At 44.4% G+C, this 22,232-nt stretch overlaps 1 protein-coding gene across 2 annotated transcripts in view; it reads right to left on the reverse strand.

The window, feature by feature from the left end:
* The window catches only part of LOC121596089 (CD109 antigen), a 32,246-nt gene that overhangs the window by 5,136 nt on the left and 4,878 nt on the right, over positions 1-22,232 (reverse strand). Inside the window, exons 3-4 of one of the 2 annotated variants that reach the window (XM_041920731.1) lie at positions 11,242-11,364; positions 3-1,836 (exon numbers count right to left, since the gene is read on the reverse strand). In XM_041920731.1, coding sequence (XP_041776665.1) covers positions 3-1,793 — 1,791 coding nt within the window. In that variant the 5' untranslated portion in view covers positions 1,794-1,836; positions 11,242-11,364. The remainder of the gene's footprint in view (positions 1-2; positions 1,837-11,241; positions 11,365-22,232) is intronic. The other variant, XM_041920730.1, reaches the window with a different exon arrangement.

Here is a 22,232-nt window from a genome sequence, read left to right on the forward strand (position 1 = left end):
ACCTGTGGTGAATCTCCCAGGAAAGCGATACGAATCGATGAGTTGTACACGCGCGTCAGCGAGTAGCCCTCCACAATCTCGTTGTAGTACCGCTCGCCAACCCGCGCCGTAAACAGGATCTCCATCCCGGACAGGTTCGGCACCAGCTGGGCGAGCTCGGCCATCGGGAAGCGGAAGTTGTACGTGCCGTTAAAGAAGCGCAGATACGGCAAACTGTCCCGGTACGTGTTGGTCCACGAGTCCCACTGCGAGTCGCTCTCGACCGGCTTCTTGATCCAGAACGGCCACTCTTCGTCAAAGTTCAGATGGCGCTCGATCACGTACGAGTCCTGGAAGTTGTTCGACGAGTAGCGCCCATCGTACCCCTGCCCAACGCCATCGTATCCGCCCTGATCGCGTCCCCCGATCTGACTGCTAAAGCTGTTCTGCGGGTTGTACTGGTTCAGCAGATCCGGGTTCGTCTTCTGCAGATAATAAGGCACGTTCTGGTTCAGGTTCGTCAGCCGCCCCAGATTGCCGACGCGATTCATCTGATTGATCGCTTCCGGATTGAAGAACCCGATCGGTCGAATCGTTGCCTTCAGCGTCAAATTGCCCTTCACCGGCGTGCCGTTCGTAAAGTTCGCCATAATGCGCCCGTAAATGTACCGCTCCGTGTTGAAGAAGAAGGCCGGCATCGTCACGTTCACCTCGAACCGCGTCTGGTAGTACTCCTCCACGTTGAACCGGGCCTCCTCGATCTGGCCCTGCGCCTCAATACGTATCTTCCACTCGCCAAACACCGGCTGATCCGACAGCTGGTACTGCAGGCTGACCGAGCCCTGGTTCGACTGGCGCGACAGCCACCGCCGCATAATGTGCCCGGCCGGATCGAGCATGTACACGTTCATCTCCCTGTCGAAGCCCTTCAGCTCGGTCGTGATCGGGATCGCCCGGAACCGCACCGTTTCGCCCTGCATGTACACCGGCTTGTCCGTCTGCACGAAGATCGTCATCGAGCGCTGGGAGAAGATCAGCTTCGTCTCGTTCGCAAACACGTACCCGCCAAAGTTCTTGTCGTACGAACCCTCCACCCGCAGCTTGTACTCGCCCACCACGCTGGTCGGTGGCACCCGCATCAGCATCGTTTCCGGCACACCGACCGTGATCGGTTTCGTCTCGCTGCTCAGCTCGACGCCGTCGCGCGAAATACTGGTGCGCACCGTAAGCGGCAGATGCGACTCCAGCACCGACACCGCCACCTTGTACACCTGCCCCGGGCGTACCATTTTCGACGCAACGATAAAGTACGTAATGCCCTGGGAGAACGAGTTGCCGGCGGCGTAGTCGTTGTTCGAGAAAGGATTGCGGTTCGAAGTGCGCGTGCGGAACGGTGGTGTCGTTTGGCGGTTGAAGTAATCGCGCGGTGTCGTCGACTGCAGCACCACATTTCGGTTGTCCTGCCCGAACCGATTGCTGTCGATGCTGTTCGAGTCTTGGCTGTTGCCATTTACAGCATTGTTGCCGTAGTAGTCACGCTGATAGTTCGTGCCGGAAGACTGCGACGGAGGAAGTCCTTGGTTGGTGCGTGTGTTCGGATCGTACTGGCTGCTTGGATACTGTGGGTTGTACTGCTGTCGGCCACCAAACGGGTCCTGCGGGTTGTAGCGATTTACATCGTTCGACTGTGGTTGGGATTGTTGCGCTTGCACGAGAAGGTTCGCTTGGGACGCGATGAACAAGCAAAGAAGCAGCAGCATCGGGGTTGTCCTTGCATCCGACCCGCAGGTGGTCGGATGCTTACTAGCCTTCATGGCGTTGGATATGTGTTTTACACAGCCAGATCGTTGTTGTGTTCTTTAAAGAAATAGAGAAACAGAAAATAGGTTAGCAAAGGCAGCGGAGAAATGAGCATCGCACGTCGATTATGTGCAACAGATGTCGAAGTGTATATTAAAATGGTCTCTCTTTGAACCGGCCACAGACAGAGAAAACGGGGTTTGTGTTGTAGTCGTTAAAAAGGGGGTGAGATTTACGACAAATCGTGTCCCTCGCAGGGGACAAGAGACTTCACACATCAAAGTAATGCACATCCCTCCTTCTCTAGGTGTCCATCTCTCCACAGTACGGCTGCTTGGAGAGATTATGCCATAAAATTAATATCATTTAAGATCGGTTAATGACGATCACACATGTTGCCTTTTTCTAGTTCAACATGGTATGCACACATAGACATAGGTTTCAAAGCGGACCCGCCAATAGATGACCAATAGCGAAATAGAAGAGGGAGTGTGGACCTAGCCGGTCAGAGATGTATCATTACATGCTTCTGTTGTGCATCGATATAGGGGGAAGTTGCGGAGGTCAAAAGACATTACAGAGTTTGAAGTTCATTTCAGAAATGGGATTTAGAAGGCGTTAGACAAAACACATGGGACTTGACGCTGTATGGTGCAATTCTTACATGAAGATCAATGTTGTACTTCGAAAGAAACATAAAAGAATAATCATTTGTCATTTTTAATCAATTCCTTATGTGTGTATCTTAACTGTCCAACCACTCCATTAATCATAATCTGATTACTCGACCATTTTGGAGTAAAACATCTTAACCAAAATGTGCACGAAACATTCTCACGAACCAAAACGAGACCCCCCTTTACAATGATGATCATCATTGGAGAATGTATGTAAATGAAGCTCTGACTAGTAGCTCCTCTCTGGTAAGCTGATTCTCCACTTTAAATGTGGATTTGCCACTAATAAAAACAAACTCTTTCAACTCTTTCTCGTTTGCCGGCTACTAAAAGTGAGTGTGTTTTATGCTACTGCGGTCGTTGCCACACACTTTGCCTCATTAATCACTGGGCGCGTCCGCGCGAATGAGGCGCGGCGCACACACAAAAAAATGACTGCCAAGATTGCCAACCAGGCTAAAATAACGAGAAGATACTGATGATTCTGACGCATTATCTTCATCGAGTAAAACATAATATAAGATCGTTTATCATGGCGCCAAACAGGAACCATCCGCGGTCCATATTCGCTCTGGGCCGTGGCGTCTACTGTCTCGGAAGACGACAACGAGATGAGGATGGAATGGAAGTTTTACACCGATATAAAGAGAGTCATTTCACCAAAAAAAAAAACCACTTGAGTACAGTTCTGATGTAGTTGAAACGATGTTAAGACGACGAGAAAATGATTCGTGTGTAAATGAACACTTTGATTTAAATGGGACATTACTTTGGAACACCACCCGGGAGAACAAACACATTGCAATGATGTCAACCGTATCAAACTGTACGATCAAAACGGTTAAACTTTAATAGAATTCCTCTCTTTCTCCAATACACAAACGCCCTCTGTAACCTCCATCACTGTTGGTGCACGAAATGGAATGCCGGCCGGCGAAAAAATCGATAACAATCCAACACCACACCACATCGCATTACACACTCTGAAGGTCACATACAATCAAATGGAAAACGAAGGGATATAAAGGGATTATAAAGGTTAAGAGAAGATGCTTTCATGCAGTGACTGATGATACTGCCGCTGTCCCGTATCGGGAAAGAGTAATCACAGCCATTGTACCATGATAAAAAAAGGGTATTTGACACTTGATTTCACGGTATTTTGGTCGCTGGCGGAAATTTGTCTTCGTTTAGGCATACGGGAAAGTAGGATTAGTATTATTTGCCCTAGAAAGACACTCAGAAATTGATATCATTGGGTTTATAACGATATCTACACGAGAATGCGTTCAAAACGCCTAAAAGTATGCAATTCTCACAACAAAAAGCTCTTTTTAAGAAGTTTTTTTGTATTTTCATCATCAAAATAGCTTCAAAAATTATTAATTCGTTCCATTTTTTGCTATAGACCTCTAACCACTGCTCTAATGACTTCAGGTCCGCCAATCGATTCAACAGCCCGTGACCGTGAACTACCTACTATTTCATTTTTTCGAGGGCATGCATGCAAACACAATGAATGAATAATACCAAACACACGCACACACCGCATGATTTTGTTATCCCGTGCATTAGGTGTGTATCTCCAAAGTTCGGCTCACAAAGGAACATTGTCCAATGCAACACACAAACATTTAAATGGAGCAGCAGCAGCAGCGAGACACCACTGTGTGGTGGCGTGGTGTGGTCCCTGACTGCGACGGCTACACCACGTGTACATGCAGTAGCAGGGTCGTGCGCGACCGGCGTTTTGTCATTTCTATTCTACGCGTATCATGTTACGCGCAGCCGGCAACGGCCGACCGCAAAATTAGCCACCGGAAGCGGGTATCAATGATTGAATGTGCAGAAGAAAGAAGGCTCGCGTGTGTGCATTGGATGACGTTCTTGACATTGAATGGGGTTAGAGTTTTTGTGTGCACAAAACGTGGTTGATGGTTTCGTGATCGATGATGTGTGTGTATTTTGTGCGATTAATTTTAAACTAATTTGACCAGAATTTGTTCTTTACTACAGACACAGGAGACAGTCTATTAACCATTCAAGATGTTAGAAAAAAAAGTATTTAAGGTGGTCTCACTTGTGAAGGTTTTCCCTCCCTTTTCTCCTATTGCAATATGACCATCGTTTTGCGGTTACGTGTGTTGTGGCGTAACATAATCCTTCGCCTGTCTGCCTCACTCAAGTACTTTGCCCTGGGGGTGCGACGCGGCTTGTGTCTTATCCCCAATGTCCAGACATTTCAAAACCAAGAAAGAAAGCGCAAGAGAAAACAACACCCCACAGTGGAAGAATTCAACACACGCGAGCAGCGAAAGATTAGTTACGGAAAATATTCAAACCAAATTTGAAAACATTCTACTTGAAATCGATCAACCAGCGAACGGAAGGAGGGGCGAGGCAGCGATCCACATCTGCCTGTACGTGCCCGGCGCATACGCGCGTCCGATCGTATAGACAGATGTGGAGAGTAAGAGTTTCATTCTGTAAGAAGAAACATAATCACTTCGAAAAAAGGCAAAGTGGTAGAAACACTTTCCCTCACTTGTGTGAGCCTCTGACACACAACCAACCGCTCTTGACACTGTCCAGAAGCAGCGCTCCAGCAACCATTCTGATGTGTTCGAACGATACTTTGATTGCAGTAAACACGCGCAACAGAGACAAGAGCACGTGCCCATCGTTGTCGGTTGTTCTGACGAATATTTTGAAAGAAGATGTTTGTACTAAAGAAGGAGTTCATGATGTTGTACTAGAGTTAAAATTATACTCTTCAGAATTGATAAAATATGTTAGAATAATGCATTCTTTGGTCCAAGATCTAGAAAAAACCGAAGAACACAGCGCTGGCAGCTGCAGCGTCAAAGAGTTGAGTAATTTCTCACCGAGCAGATGTGCGTTTACCGCAATCGTTTCTCACTTCGCTGGTGGCAAGATATTAGTCAAAACACGAGGAACAAGACGAGCCCATGAAGAAACCTGACGACCTACCACGCGCGCGCTCCATAACATCAACACATCTGGAGGGAAAAAGACTGAGTCGATACCCAGTCGATGTGTCGATACCCAAACCCAACCCATCACACCATTCGCTCCGGAATAGCCGTCGTATTGTTGCAATAAATTATATTGCTTTTCTGCGTGAAATATTTCAAACATCCCACTGGATGCATTTCTAGAAGAATGCACCACATTGCACGCACCACACGTACGATGGGGCTCGTGCCTCCAGAACACTGGACACGAAATAACCTACATCCGATAGAGGATGTTGTATACATTCCCCAAGAACGCAACAACACAAGGGAAACATGATCATCATTTCCCCGATCGTGTCGGTATCCCCGCATCATTGGGGCAGTAGTAGAAAACAGCTACAACAACTCCCCTATCCGTAAAGAAGTAGAAAAGGAAGCAAAGGCAGTAACAATCCTGCACTTATCCACAAAACTCTCGCAATATCTTTCCTATGATTTTCGAGTGAAAAATGGACAAGAAGAGAACGGTTTGTGATCTTCCGATGACCACAAGATTTGAAGTGAAAATATGTTCATGCATCACAGCGCGGCAAGCAACAAGCGGAAAAGAAGATAGAGCTCTAATGTTCTTCTAAAAATACAAACTGCATACTTCCTCCTTAACACACGCCCGTTTAGGGGGGGAAGAAGATATGGACCGAATGCATGGTACAACACACGCCATCCGGAACACGACAACGACAACGACGACGAGGAGGAACGCAACCGCGGGAGTGGTTTTGAGAGAAAATAATTTACTACGATAACATAAACACAACACAACCGGACCCGACCGACCTACTGCTGCTAACTTAAATGGGCGGGGATGAAATCTACTACAGCAGATTGATCTCTGATGAACCCTTTTTAGTCTTCTGTTCTGTTCGTTTTTCTCTTCTGCCGTCGATCGTTTTTGTATCGGAATGAGGATCGTTTTTGGGTTTTTTTAATACACTCAAATCTGATGTCCATCAACGATGCGCGCTTTTCCTTCATCAAACTCGTGCATAACACCAGGCCTTCAGCTTCTTCTTGGGGCTAGTAGTAAGGCACGGGGTTTTCATTGCTTACATCTTTTGACGTGATTTGGATCGATATTTATCAACTGACGATGGTGTATATCTCGTAAATAAGCATGATTTTGATCAAAGAGCTGAGGGAAGAAACGAACTTCGGATTGAGTGTGAAATAAATATGTGAACTATTAAGAGACTTCTGTACCGTTTAAAATGTAATCAAATCGTGAGAATAATCCCAAAATCTCAAATATAACTTTTAGAGTAGTTTGGCCATGCGTGTTGCATACTTTCAGGCAAATTAGATTGACTAACGAGTAGGCCTACTTTGGTATTGAGAGAGAATCCCTTTGTTCTAGTTAACGCTTACCAAACCAGCTACTATTTGTCCCCAGCACATTAATTGAGGAATTTCTCTAGAAATTAAAGGTATTTCCATCGCCCTTGCTTGTTTTCCCGGAAGAGTAGCAATAAATCATACCCACACAAAAGTTATTCCCCTATGGCACCACCAACCAAATACAAACAATCGAAAGAGGCACACAAAAGCACTTTTTGTGCCATAAAAATATCGTTCATGACCCACAAAAACAATCCGAAAGGGCAAACGGCGAGAGAGCAATACTGACTCTACTTGACCTGCATATGAAAGCGAAAGAGTCTATATATTGCCGCTTCGGTTCCAATTTTCCAGAACAGATCTTCACCGAGAATTGGGGTAAATTTTGGAGATGCGTCGAGTGGGAGAGAAGACAGAAGAAGGACTGACGGTACCGTGAAAAGTCATCTTGGGATTTCTACAATTGCTATAACTGGAGCACTAGAAGACACACCATCACCTCCGGGATGTACACTCAAATAAATCTTGCCACGTTTTTTGCGTCTCTCTTTCTAACTCGGGTGTGTAAATGGACGAGAGAAAGAACGCGCGTATTTGGTTCAATGTCCTGTACCGATTTATTATGAGGGGGAGAAAGAATCTTCCTTTGATAAAATAGAGAAAAAAACGGCAATGAAGAAAATGATTCTCCGCCCGGTGGAGAGGAAAAGGACCGTGAAAAGTTCAACCCTCAACATCCACACAAACACAAGCAACACAAAAACAACGACAACAGAATTCTGTTTGAAGTTTCTGTTATCTTTATCACCGCCAGGAACGTGACTTTCTTTTCGATTGCTGGAGAAAAGGCGGGTGAATGGGTTTGTTTTTCCCTTACTCATCTCCGTCGGCGTCGTCGGTGGGGTTTAAATGAAAATTTCCACCGCGTGTTTAATTTGCCGGCCGGCTACCGGTTTTATGAACCAGTGCGCAAGCAGTGGGGGGCAGGAATCACCGTAAAATTTAATTAAAACCCTCTGTTTCTACCCAAAACTGGGCTCTATGCAAAGAGAAGACACACGTCGACATAGTTAAGCTTCTGTAATCGGTGTTCTGTCGTAATGTCCTAAAAATCGATTGGAAAGAAACGAAAGACGACGACAGTCACTCAATTAGTTAGAAGGACGAAGGGACGACTTAAAGGAACAGATTTCTGGTCAGAATACCGGAGGAGAGATTTTAATGGAATAATTTATGTTTAATTACAAAAGTTGAGTTAAATACGTGAATGGAGCTGACGTATGTTTCTTGGCAATCTAAGCATGAGGAGCGTTATAAGCATTAAAATTTCAGACAAACTACTTTAACACATGCTTTTCCTTCAATTCTGCGCTCTCCTTTTCGGCACACAAATTGTCTTACTATATACTCACGATTAAACGGTAGCCGGTATATTAACAATCTTCTCCCTTGATTAGAATTAATGGTGCGAAAAATGTGTCTTGCTAAACGAAATTTCCCATCCTCTCACAGCAACACCAAGAGCACAGCTCAGCTTTCGATGGGATTATAAACTTAAGTGAAGAATGGTTTACTTTCCCTACCGGCAACCGGCGGCATCTTAAGTACGTGATGGAGAGCACAGGCGCTTGGGAAATGCTGCCAAAAAGCCGACAAAAAGACGCCCCCCTCCACCAACAAGGAGAATAAGACCAGTTTAAAAAGTCAATTTTCTAACCAAATTTTCAAAAGAACGTACACTTGAGAGAAGCTTTAAGCTATCACAAATTCGATCACAAACTGTGGAAAGCAAGTGTCCGCCAAATGATCGTCCGCTCATTATAATTTAGCAATATTGCCGTGACGCCTTTCCAGCTCCAACGGCGGGGACTCGTTTCGGTCGTCAGCAGTCTTTCATAATTAATGGCGGAAAGCCTGCTGCTGTTGCGAATTTATCCATCCGACAGCCATGCAGTGTGTCTGTGTGTTGGTTTCTCTGAGGGTATGTGTTAGAGCCATGTTTCCCCTGTTTTCCAATTTCTTGCCTTTGACCACAGCCCTTCCACAGTGCCTTCGGGATGATTTTGAAGCGGCCTAAAATGAAGGAAAGTGTAAGGTAGATTAACATTTTCCAGCATGGCAGCACATTTTACCCACAACACCGTATCCAGCAGGGAGTGAAAACTTTCTTCAGCGTGCGTTTTTGGGTGACTTTTCTCTACCATCGATTATTCTCGGGTTAGGTAAAATAGTAGGGTAGTAACAGCACCTCGCACGGTGGTGATTAAATAGCAGACGTCTCCTCCCTAGATCGGTAGTGCTGCCGGCATTTTGTGACGTAAGGAATTTTCATCACAAACCGCTTCGATGCGCCACCCTCGCCCGACTCTCGGGGTTGATGTTGTAGTGTAGCCCAACACCACCTTTTTCCATTTCTATTGCTATTCTTGATAGGCGTTACACAGTTGCAGCAGCAGTTGAGGTTCCCTTTTCCTCGCCTTATCACGCCTCTCTCCCTCCATTCCTCCCATCTAAAGCAAATCTAATCATCACTCACAAATCGTGGAAATTAGATTATAAGCCAGGATGCGTCGAAGGGGAAGAAAATATTGGCAAAAACAGCGAGGGTGCACCACCACCACCACGACCAAAAACAGCATTAGTTCCTTCCCCCTTTTCATGGTTCGGTGGCAGTTTTCGCCCTCAGGACTGCAACAAAATTGCGGTTCGGGTCGTTCTCACTTCACCAGGAACCGTTTCCACACACACACACACTGACAGACAGGGGGGAGAGAATATGGGTTTTGACACACTTTTCGATTATGGAAGAAATTGTGCCCTAAAGACTTGTGTAGTGCTTGTGGGCAATACACAACCAACCAACCAACCAACCAGGCCACAATTCAATGTTGTGTTGTTCAGTGGAAAAAGGATGATTTAAGCACGAGAACGCGTTAAGAGTGCTTGAGAGTTTGCGCAAGCAGAACATAAAACCAGTTCTGACAGAGAACCTAAATTCGATGCATTAGAAAACCAACAGACACACACACACAACAATAACGCCCATTTCCTGTGTGTGTTCGGGAGCATAATGCACGGATGTGAAACATTATAAATTTACACTTGATTTCATATCAAATCACACGCGAAGAGGTTTTGGTCGCAGCTGCGTTTGTTAATTTTCCAATGAGTTTGTTGAAGCGAGTTTGAAGCGTTCCAAAAGCGTGCCAAACGCAACCAAACTCATCGAAGCATGAACGTAAAAACTAATACACCTATTAGCGGGTAGTTGTAGCACAGAAACACAGACACAAGCAAAACGGAGAAAAAAGAAGCGACAATTTTCATAATTATCCTAGCGCTGGATCAAAAACCGTTTACATATATGCTTGGGACGCCGCCGCTCCCATATAGTTAACCGTTTGTAATATGCGCGACACAACATTTACGGGGAGTGGTGTTAGATAAGCGACAAAAACACACACAGTACAGCACAGCACTTGGATGTCGGTTCACAAACTAAAAACATCCATCGGTGGGACGGAAGAATAGGAACGCTAATTACCACCACCACCACGGCGGGACGATATTGTTTGTAACCCTCCTCTCTCTCTTCACTTATCATCATATCGCAGCCCTGAACTATGACGAAGAGAGAAAGAGCGCGTCGGGTCTGTAGCGAGGAAAACGATCATAATGTTTTAAATAATGGATGCTAAATGAACCATGCACGACGACTTCCAATACCAAACTCGTCCCATAATTCATAATGCAGCCCTCTGCTCCTAACGAAATATCGAAAACCATGACCATGTGTGACAGGTTTTTGTTTCATTTGGAACGCTGGGAAAAATGATCGTAAATTTTACAGCACAACCCTATGGAATGCTGAAGATAATCGATTCCTTACAAACGTTGTTTAATATAGGGAGTTTTAAAACACTCTTAAATGAAGTCAGTCCTGTCTATCACCTTAACTTATGGCTTATCAAAGACCAACATTTGATACGTTCTACTGCTACCCATCTGTAAAGTGATCCTCTCCCAAAACCACCATGTGGTTCGTTCTTCTATTCCCTAGCCTGATGCGCAACAACTCCCGCCGCCCGGGAAGGAGGGGAGGAAATAAAATATTTTACGATCAAATCATCGATACCTTCACACTCTCTCCCTTCTCTTGTTTCCAGGGGCAACGTGTGATGACTACATGAACCACCAACTGGTGTGTTTCTCTCTGTGCTGGCTCTCTAGTCTTATAGAACTAACTGCATCCAGCAACGCCAGCAACGAACAAGTGGAAATGCAGAATGCAATGAAATGTGTATACACACCCAGTTGCATGCAGTTGTGCGCGTTTGAGAGAATTTCCCTGTTATAAACCGCGACCAAATTTAATTACTAGTTGAAATTGAAAAACGGCTTTTATGGCTCACGAGGGATAATGAAGAATTTCCCCTTGCTTGCTTCGTTAAAGCGTTGCTGCTAGGTTCGTTAAAACGGTGTTTGAGGTCGTCAGTAGTACAAGCGAGATCTGCGTCCAGTTCTATTTCATTTACCTAAAACGAAAGAAAATGATAAAAATATTATTAGAAAAATTATTATTATTTCTTCAATATAACTATATCTACACAAAGAAGCCTAAAAGTATGCAATCTGTCACACAAAAGTACTTCTTTATCTAACTAGCCCTTGCCTCCCAACAAGAGAGAAATGAATACATTTTGCCTCGTGTTGAAATAAGCATCGTGTGGCTTATGTTGGGCTTGTTCAACAAATGTTTTCCTGTTGTGTTCTTGTTTTTGATGATTGCTTGTTGAACACCGTCAAGGTTATTTGAGACAACGAAACGAAAGAAATGTACTCCGATACCAAAGCCCAAGAAAAGCACCAAAAAGATCATTGCTTAGGGGGCTAGTACCTGAGACACAGCAAAATTGTGGACATAGGAACAAATAAATTTAGGCACTAAGAGATCGAACGATTTGTCTCACAGCACACGCGCCAGTGTCCCTCTTTTGTCTCCTCTCCTTCTCCCAATACCATTCGTGTCCGTCTATCTGTCGTCGTCTTCATTAGTGGTTTCCTCATTGAGATAAATATACACACAATCTCTTCTCAACAGAACGTGTGTACAACACGGGGTACACACACAAGAGGCGCACATTGGCCATTACCCCCCACACCGTCATCACGTCGCTCACGGGTGACAACAGATCTTCTTTCTATTTCCTCCCGCACCCCAAGGATTCTGAGACTTTCCCTCAACAAGAAACCACACAATGTTGGGTTAGTGTGGTGTGTGTTTGTTTTGACGTTTTTTCAATGTTCCTAAAATTACATCTCCAATTTCTTCTTGCCTTTCTCTGCCTACTTCTGTATCGAGAAAGATGCAGCACCAAAATGCATTCGGGAAGTACAGCACGCGACCCAACACAATGCATGAGGACGACGTATTGGGAAATATTTCTTCTCCAAAGTGGACTATATCTCTCAACAAATACACGGTGCGTTGGTTGCGGCAACGTAGAGGGAGAGGAGGAGGTACGGATGATCGCAAAGGAATTTGTTGACAGCATGTACCGAGAAACACGCATATCCTCCCAGGCTCCCTTCTCTATTAGATTCTGGGCCCACTTCTGCCTTTTATCGTTGTCCAGAATTATTCCAGAAGATATGTCGTCGACAGCACACTTCTATACCACATCAATAAGAGCCAACGAACGAACAACACGACAGGCACACGTCGCCACCAAAACGAGAGAACGACATATTAAATTACCATTAAGAAGTATGCATCTTTGGAGAGGTCCAACAATAAGATTTGTGACAATGTGACCGCAAAAGAAGAACGAATAGAGGTATTGGGATCTCTTCCTCTTCTAGTGCTCCAAACCATAACTAAAACACCTTTTGGGCTTTCAAACCTTAGCGAGGAAAGATGTACGAGCTGTGACGACGATATTGGAACCAAAACTATTGGAAACAGAAAAGAGGTAACAACCGGGTAAAGTAACAGCAGCAGCAGCGGTAAATGGGTTCCGTGTCTCGTGACGAAAGAAACACAAACACAGATGACAGATCTGTGTTCTGCGAAGTAATGAGCATAAAATGCATTTTTAAAACGGCAACTCCTCTCTCTCTCTCTCTCTGGGTGACGATAATACTCGTTTGGGTCATTAAATACAAATTTGTTGGGCAATTTGTCAAAAAGGAAACCTCCACGTTGGACGTTGCACGTTTGTTGTGTTCCAAATTTAAAATATGACGTAACGAGAGCACAGTTTAGAGCTAATTTGAGGAATTTGAACTCAGCACATGGCATGGAAAATGCATTTTTAAGCTCTTCTTCTTCTTCTTTTGGCTCAACAACCGTTGTCGGTCAAGGCCTGCCTGTACCACTTGTGGGGTTGGCTTTCAGTGACATTTGGATTACCCCCCCATAGCAGGATAGTCAGTCCCACGTATGGCGGCACGGTCTAGTTGGGGCTTGAACCCATGACGGGCATGTTGTTAAGTCGCACGAGTTGACGACTGTACAATGAGACCGGCTAAATTAAGCCGGGCATTTTTAAGCAGCAAAACATATAAGGCCGAACGTGTCAACCGTTTCCCACGAATTCTTCCCCTTTGAATAGGTTGTGCAAAGAGCTTAACAAGACACACGTGCCACCAAGTGCCCGAAAAACCAAGGAATAGGTCGTTTCTTCAAAGACAATTCCAGCACAATGTACCGGGATTACACATCGTTATGCCAACTCGATTACCGAAACACATCGCATCCTCCCGTCGTTGTTGTTATCGAGTGGCTAATAAATTGTATTCATTACCTGTCCCAATTACTTCCGGTGTGCTGCTCTCATAAAGGGAAGCCGCCACCCATCCGATCAAAGCAAAAGAGACACACACCAGTACACTGCCTGCTCTCTCCACTTGTGTCCTCCTCTTGTCCTATTTGTTCTTGACAGTTTTCTCAACTAAACAACCCAGTACCACCACCACAGTTCTACCTCGTTTGCCGAACCTTCTGCAAACAGTTGTCCTTCCTGTGACGGGAAATTCATCTCTTATCGCACAATTCGGCACGGCCCTGAGTGTGTCAGTGTGTGTAACTGGGGGATGTTTGCCAACGACAAACAACAGAGTAGCAGCAACCGGTTTTTTAGCTTTTTCCCTCCTCGGTAGTCTCGTACGGCAGGCACAGAACGTTATGGAAGAAAAAGCCATCCCCCTTTCCCCTGCAGATGTAACCCCTTTTTCTTTACCAATCATTTCCGGGGACAGGGTGCGTTTGTGGTTGTGTCTGTGTGTGTTTGTGTGTGTTTGTGTGCTTTTTACTTGTACGGAAGGATCAAAACGGCGGCAGGATCAATCCGAAATGCAAACAGAAGACCATAAACCCACTTCTCTCCTTTCCAACCGTTTCACCTCTTTCTAATGTCTGTCACGGTGCACCCCCTGCGCCTGTCAGGTTTGCATGGTACACACCCGGTTGTTGTTTGTCGCTTCTGTCGTGTGTCTTTATCTCAAAAGTGTGATATGGCCACAGCAAAAAGGATAAAGCAAATAAAAGTGCAGTTTTATAGGTAGGCCCCTCTATGTACACGTGTGTTATGAGATTCGGGAATGGCTTCTAACAGCACACTCGTTGACACACTTGAGGGATTTGACGGGTGTCGTAAAGTGATTGGCAACATCTTATCACATGAAGAACGCCAGAATGTATGCAATCTTTGGTAAAATAAATATATAAATCTTAAAAGGAAGCTAATGCGTCACAATGGAATCTTTTGTAATGAGGATTGCATACTTTAAGGCGTTTTATTAACATTTCTTGTGATTGGTGCAGTAGATTCAAGCCAATATTTAAAACAAAATAGGCGCATTTTGTTCATCAAAAATCAACCACTCATACACCAAAGACCAGCTGGAACTTTAAAACGTTAGCACCAACAACGAGATGGATGGAACATTAAAAGACCCTTCCACCGCTGTCAGTGTAACACACACACAGTGTTTAAAAGGTACAAATTCAACGCATGTCACCCTACACCTAGGGGGCAAAAGGGCCAGTAGAGCAAATGCACCTCACCGAAAAACGATCCAAAAGCGATAGAGATAGAGATAGAGAGAGAGAGAGGGACGACGATCACATGCCCATCTCCTCACTGTTCTACACACACCAAGTGAAACTCACACAAACAGCGCACACAATGACACATTCCTGTTTTTCCACGCTACCAATAAATCACTTGAAAACAATTGGATAAAAACATACATTTCAATCGTTTTCCAGCACCACCAAACGCACGTGGTTCTCTTCTTCTCTTTCACCCTTTTCCCCTTTCGTTGCTACACTTCCTCCGTCAGTGCGAGAAAAACACATCGCGATGAGATGGAAAAGTGGATTGCCCGGCTCCGGAAGGATTTTACGATTACTGCACACAGAGACCAGAGAGAAAGAAAAAAGAGCGGAAATCGAAACCATAAGGATCACACCCTCTCTTCCTAACCCTTCTCCTTTCCCCTTCCCAATCCCACCCCTCTCTGTAGATACTGATTTATCGGAAATAGAACTCGAGTTTCCAACCGGTGCAGGCAGCACAGTGGCACTGAAAAAAGGGGCCACAACCACCCCAGTGAATCCAAAAGTACATGTGTGCATGTGTATGTGTGCATACAACCCTCTGAAGTGCATGCACGCGCGCACACACCGTTGGCCGTTCTACTCTCGTTCGTGCAGTAATGTGTGCGACTGTGTCCGCGCAAATGATTCGTTCATTTAAGGGTGAAGAGACAGAAAAAGAAGAAAAAAAAACCCTTTAAAACGGGACGACTACTGCAAGCGGGGTGATCACTGTACCGGATCCGGATCTAATAAGGGTGCACCGACCAGCCACCGGGAGGAGCAAAAAATCGAAAATACACACACACACACACATGAGAGAGCCCACACTACTGGACACTGTACATCCCCCGATCCCGCTCAATACAAACACGCGAAAGTGCGTCCTTCACGTCACTTTCGTTGCAAAAGGTAAAGAGGGATAAGTAGTTGTAATGTGTGCACAGCAATACCCCGCCCGGACATGGAGCAGTTGCCGTTGTGCATATGATGCATGAAGCATTGATAAAAGGTGCACCAACACATACACACACATGCCTCAAGGGACAGAAGGAGAAGGGAACGGACGAGCTGCAGCTGGAAACCGTTGGCAGAATTTTACGGTTACAGGACACGAATGCAACGGCGAAAGGGAAGACGAAAAAGGAATGGAAACTAAATGTGGCGAAAAATATTATTTCTGCACGCACAACAACACAATAGACAACACATGCCCGTACACCCGAAGAGATTCAAGTAATTAGGTGAGAGAAAACAAATAGGAAAGGGAAAGCTACTTGAAACACACACATTAAGGGAAAATACTCGATCATCTTGACGTTGCGATTGGTGCCAAAACGATGATTAGCGTTCATTTGATGTACAATACGTTGTTGAAGAGAGTAACAATCTTTAATTTAAAATGTAACGCAGTCAAGACAAAAACGTTACATTTACGTTACAAACTGAAGATCTTGACGATAAAAAATCTGAATAAAAAAACACCGAATTATGATAATCCCCACAAAAACATATGTTCTTCACAATCTCATTGGTGACACACCTCATCATTGTCCCTTTCCACGTGTACACTCTGCTGCTGTCAAGCGAAGCGGCGGCATATCAAATTACCTCTACCTTCAAGCCGTTATAATGCAGTTATCAATCAAACACATCAGAAAGGCCTAGCAGAAAAAAATGCTCCTTCTGAAGCACACAAACACAGGCACGCACAGGATACGAAATAAGAGAAATGAAATGGAATAAATTTAAAGCAAATGACAAGAACGAAGACTACAAAAAAAGCAACAGCACCAAGCGCCAGCTGGAACGAAACAGAACCCCCGGAACATCTGGGCGAGAGGATCCTTCCTGCGCACGCACACAAACGGATCAAGTTAAGCGAATTTTTATTCCTTTATTTTTTCTATTCCTTCGTGGTCCACGTGGTGAAGGGAATAAGGGAAGCACATGTGCCGGACACGTGCGAGTTTTGGTGGTGGTGTGTGAAAATCAAATCCACCTCACAGATTCATCATGAGCGTAATCATTGCACTGCAAAGCATGTTGGGGGAGAGACAGACGACAACAACGAATTGATTATGAGGAAATCATTCGCATCAGCAGCTGCTTCCGGCTTTGCTCTTATCCCTTCTTTTCTTCTGCTGCCTATTCAACGAATTAAAAACAGTTTCAGATTGTAGGACGCGTGCCTACAGCTTCATCCCAAGCAGATCCTCCTCCTTCTCTCTATGAGCGGCGTCTGTTAAAAATGGCGCAAAAATCCTTCTGCAGACACGTGCTCCACCTCCATTCTCGAAAACCACCAGACCAGTGCACCGAAAATCAAGAGCACATTTTTCTTGACCCAAATAACAGAGCCCTACTAGCCGTGCACCCTGGGTTTCAGGTTTTCCGACCAAACACAGTAACTGCTTTGCCCGTGGGATTAACGGCATAAAGTCAACCGTCGATAAACCGTCATATCCTCTCTCTCTCTCTCTGCGCGGCAAACTAAACAGAGCTTTGTGTGTCGACGTTTTTTTGTCGGTGGTTCTTTTCCTCTCAATGTTGCCCAATAATCGTTACTTCCTGCTTTAGTTTTCCCTTCTTGCTGTGCCCATACCCTCTCCCTGCCTATGTAAACCGGCACTGACTGACTGCCACACATAATGCGATTCCGATAATCTCCGTTCGGTACAATCAAGCATGCAGCAGCGCAGCAGAGTGCAGCATTCTTTCGATTCGCCGTTTTTTGTATATGTTTTTTGTGTGTTTTTTGATCTGAAGGGATGAACAATTGCGTCAACGGGCAACAAGCAACAAGGGAAGCTGCTGTTCTTTATTGCAAGAGATTAAAGGCATTAGAGTGTTTTTGTTTATTTGCCAATGTGCGCTTAGCGCGGGTAATCTCTTATTGAGACCTGTCGAATAGACAAACGACTTTTTTTGGCGATCTGAGGAATAGATTTTTCGATATTTTCTGACAACAGATTTTTTTTCATTTAAACAGGGTTAAACGTAACATTGAAATTCAAAAATCAAAACAGTAATAACAAGAGCACAATACTCGGAAGATCTCCTTTCAAGTGGTTGTGTGCCGTGGAAGTAGAAAGAGGAAATAGTAATGAATAACAAGCAGCAAGCGATAGCATATCCCCCTCTCACTAACCAAACACAGTTACTCATTAACCATAACTCAAAAAAAGGAATTCCTGACCGCTGCGAGAAAATGGTAAACGAAAACACAATAATTTCCCGCTAACCCTTCCCCCGCTTAGAGAAAGAATAAGTAAACAGTGTGTGTGCGATCGTAATAATGTAGGGAGAAATTGAATCCTTTTGAAGTCATTCTTTGATCTAGGCAAGGGTGCGTATGTATGTTTATCACCTTTTTTTATGATCACTCACATGATCGTTCTCAATGCACTTGGCACGTACGTTCAACAACAATAAACGGTGCAAGCAGCAGCATAAAAAGTGCTTCCCCACACACAAAAAAGCATGCCCCTACTCATTAAAAGAACCCCAAAAACTCAACACTGTGTGTGTTTTAAAAATAATAAATATTACTACTAAGCTAAAAGGCTTTTAAAAACGCAATCGTGTGCTAATGGTAGTGTTTTATGACTAATCCCTCATATACCGCACAAGCTATTCCAACTGACACACATGAGCACGGTAATGCCCTCTAAGGAAGCCCGATTCAATTACGACACCCTCTCTATCTCTCTCTCTCTATCCAAAAAAACACATAAAAAGCAATAAAAGTTTCAAATCACCTTGCGCCATTACGCTCCGTTTTCCGTATTAGGGGAAAGTAGTGCAAGTGTACAAGACAGTTTCTCCCCTTTTTATGCTTTCCAATTTAAATAATGATTAAAATATCAAATGACCATGTAGGTTTGGGCAGTGTCTTATGTTTTGCATAAAAACAATTCACCAATAGACCGACCAACGAATGCAAACAAAAGGGTTAATTTCCCCTCATTTTGTGGTCTAGTAATGTTTCAGAGTAAGCTCCAATATGGTGGTGCTCTAATTAGTCACCTCAGAACAAGCGTTTCTTGCTTAACACCGCCGAAACAAAGCAGTAAAAGTAGTGTTTTGAGATACAAATTGCATAACTTTAGGCGTTTTTTTGACACTGTCCTTGCACTAGTAGCATGGAAGTGTGGTTAATGAAATTACATTGTACACTGGGGTCTTGTTGACACCTTGTTATTCCTCTCTGCAGTCTGGACGACTTGCACCTGACGCCTTTCTGTCCATAAAATTAAAAAAGAACCAACCCGTCTAATTCCACATCCCTTTGTTTTATTTGAGGTTCTACCAACACCACCATGCAGCTCAAATTGAGTAATTGTGCCCGTTCACAGACCGGTGAGTTTATTGCATATATATATCCCACACTTAATTTGGTAAAAAGCTGCACGCTCCCCTGTGTGACTGACTACGGACATTCGTAATTTCGCTTCATCATTAAGCTAAAATTCGGTGTCTGGAGTGACAATACAAAAAAACAAGCTTCATATGCAAACACACAATTGGCCAAAATAGGGACATTCATTCTAAAACAGGGCATTGAACGGGGGAGAGTACACAGGCATGTTCTTATATGCGCGTCACCCTTTAACTAACCAACAGCGAGACAAAAACAATGTTCGCTGGTGTGGTGTTTGTGTGGAGCCACTAAGCACAAAGAGTAAATGCAAAAGATAACCGTCAACTGCAGGTCCTTTACCTCTCTCTTCGAACTTCGAACAGCACAGTCCCAGACAGAGCCTCGTGCATCTGGCAATGACGGCGCAGAATGTCCGCGGGGTCGTTGCAACACACAGAGCAAATAAAATGGCCAGTAGTGGCGCGGGTGTAACACAACAGACCAACAAAAAAAATACACTCTCGATCCCCCACTGAGACACGTAACATTATTAGCTGGAAATAATTCCTGAAAGTGGCGCGTTCATCTATATGTCTCGCGTCCAAAGCTACTTGCCGTGACGGAGCCGCCTTCAATTGCATAAAACGATCAGTCACGTTCCATTCCAACGGGGGCTAGACGACTACATAGACTTCAGACATCTAAATAGTACACTTTCGCTTAAATTCTTCGTATGACGACTCCCCCCAGGTTTATGGGGGAGAGGCCATTGGCCATTGCCAATCGATTTTTACCGTATTCTTGGTGGTGTAGTATGAAATGAGTGAGTGACGGTGGCGGCTTAGCTAATCCCCTTATAATTCTTTGGCTTCTGGCTATCCTCCACTCATTTCCCTGCCGTCTTGTCTAAGGATCAGTCTTCCGGAAGTTAGAACCTTCCCCAACCTCCTCTGTACACAAACACTCTTGGAATCGGCCAATTACCCAACCTAGAGCGGCGTCGTCGTCGTCACCGTCTATACTCGTCAATGTCTCAATCGCCGCCGTGAGCCGTGACTATGGCGTTCTGCCCTTTTGTCTTGTCTTGGAATATTGTACGGTGGATTAACCCCACGGGGGCGTTGTCAGAAGCTTGCCGATATGGAGTGAGTCTTATCCATCTTTTTTTTGAGTTTGTCGGTACTTTTTACCCCTCTAATGCTCGAGCACTCTAAAACACGGGACCTTATGTGCAAACAAAATATAAATGTATTTCATATCTCGATTGCCCATACGGAACAGAAGAATAGAGCAGATCAATAACACGCATGACAGATTGCACCACCATGCCCCCCATACTCTTTTTACACACAGTCAATTGAAAATTCTCTCCACATGTGGTCGTCTCTAGAGATGCACCAAAATCCGCCCCTTTTTGGGTATAATGACAGAGGAGGTTCGCGTCTCCTGCTCACAAACGTACGCACGGCGGGGTAGGCATGTGTTTTATTGGAGCGGCGGGGCGGTACACACACGACGATGATACGCTCTAGTTTCTCTCTTCCTCCAATAAAACTGCAATCATTCAAAAGCTATGACACATTGAAGAACTTTATATATTGGGAATAATAGGACACCTTTTAAAATATGCGTCAGAAGGTAGTTTATACCCAAAAAAAGGCCTTATTTTATTAGCTTCTTTCTCCGAAGGGATAATCCAGAAAGATACGACACACCAAAACCCTAATGACGGCGTCAGTGAAGCAGAAGAGTAACCTACATGCGCTCTGCAGTTCCTCCTGATCGTCTGCAGTTGCATCGTATTTCACCTTCTGCCGTTCGTCGTCTGAAGGGATTCGAAATACATGAAGAAGCATAACACGCCTCACCGCCTCAGCTTTATTTTGGAAGCTCGTTCGTCTCTAATGGTTATAGTAATTAGACTGGTGTAATTGTACACCGCCGCCTACAGCCTACAAAGTTGTCAACTGCTCGTCTTTCTTCGAAGGTAAAAAAGGTACAAAAACGTATGTACCAAAGGAGTTTTTGTTTTTTTGGGTATTTAAATTTGTCTAGAGTAAAAGCCATTCAGGGAGAATATCGGTGGCTCCTGCTGGATTAGTGTGTGTCCACACGTGAGACAATACGTAGTAGAATTAATTTGCATTAGAGCTTTAGGATAATTGAGAAAAAAGAACAATTTTCAAGGAAAATAAGCTTATCTTTAGTATTATTAGATTACCCCCCTATTCGAAATAAGTCTATTATTAAATTATATAATTGACCATGCATATTATATTAAATTTATTAGAAAAAAACAATGCCCACATCGCCAATTGACCGCCACGCCACATCGTTTACCAAAAACATTCACTTCCGTTGCAGCAAAAGCTAAGGGACAAGAAGGCTAGACAACTTCTTGCGTGTAAAAAGCGCATTCAAATCGACAACCCACCCCTCCTCCACAGCGGATAGCACAAAAACACATAAGTAGGATGTAAGAAAAAAAAACGGTCCGAGGTTTCGGGGCACTCTTATCGCTTCATTATATCCACGCTTGAAACAGAACGAACCGCTGCTACCGGCATGTCCCTTTTTCCTACTCGATTGTAGAATAGTTGCCGCCCCTGTCTGTTGGTTGTTTGTCCACCCGTTGTCCATTCGAGAGGTTATTTGATTAAAACCTAATTCAAGACAGCAACCAAGATCAAAAATTTTGATAAATAATTTAGTCAAAGCTACCCTCGGACGACGAGTAAGACAGCATTGCATTATGGTTTTTTATGGAGTGAAAAATGACGAGAATACACAGAGCTGGGGGAAGCAGAACCACACCGGAAAAGGCAGGAAGGCGATAAATAATAGCCTACGATCATACAACACACACACACACACACTTCCTTCGTTTACCAAAAATTGCCCCTGCAAGACGGTGGCAAAAAGGCTGACGTGCATATATC

The sequence above is a fragment of the Anopheles merus genome, chromosome 3R, assembly GCF_017562075.2.
Source record: "Anopheles merus strain MAF chromosome 3R, AmerM5.1, whole genome shotgun sequence".
NCBI classification, from domain to species: Eukaryota; Metazoa; Arthropoda; class Insecta; order Diptera; family Culicidae; genus Anopheles; species Anopheles merus.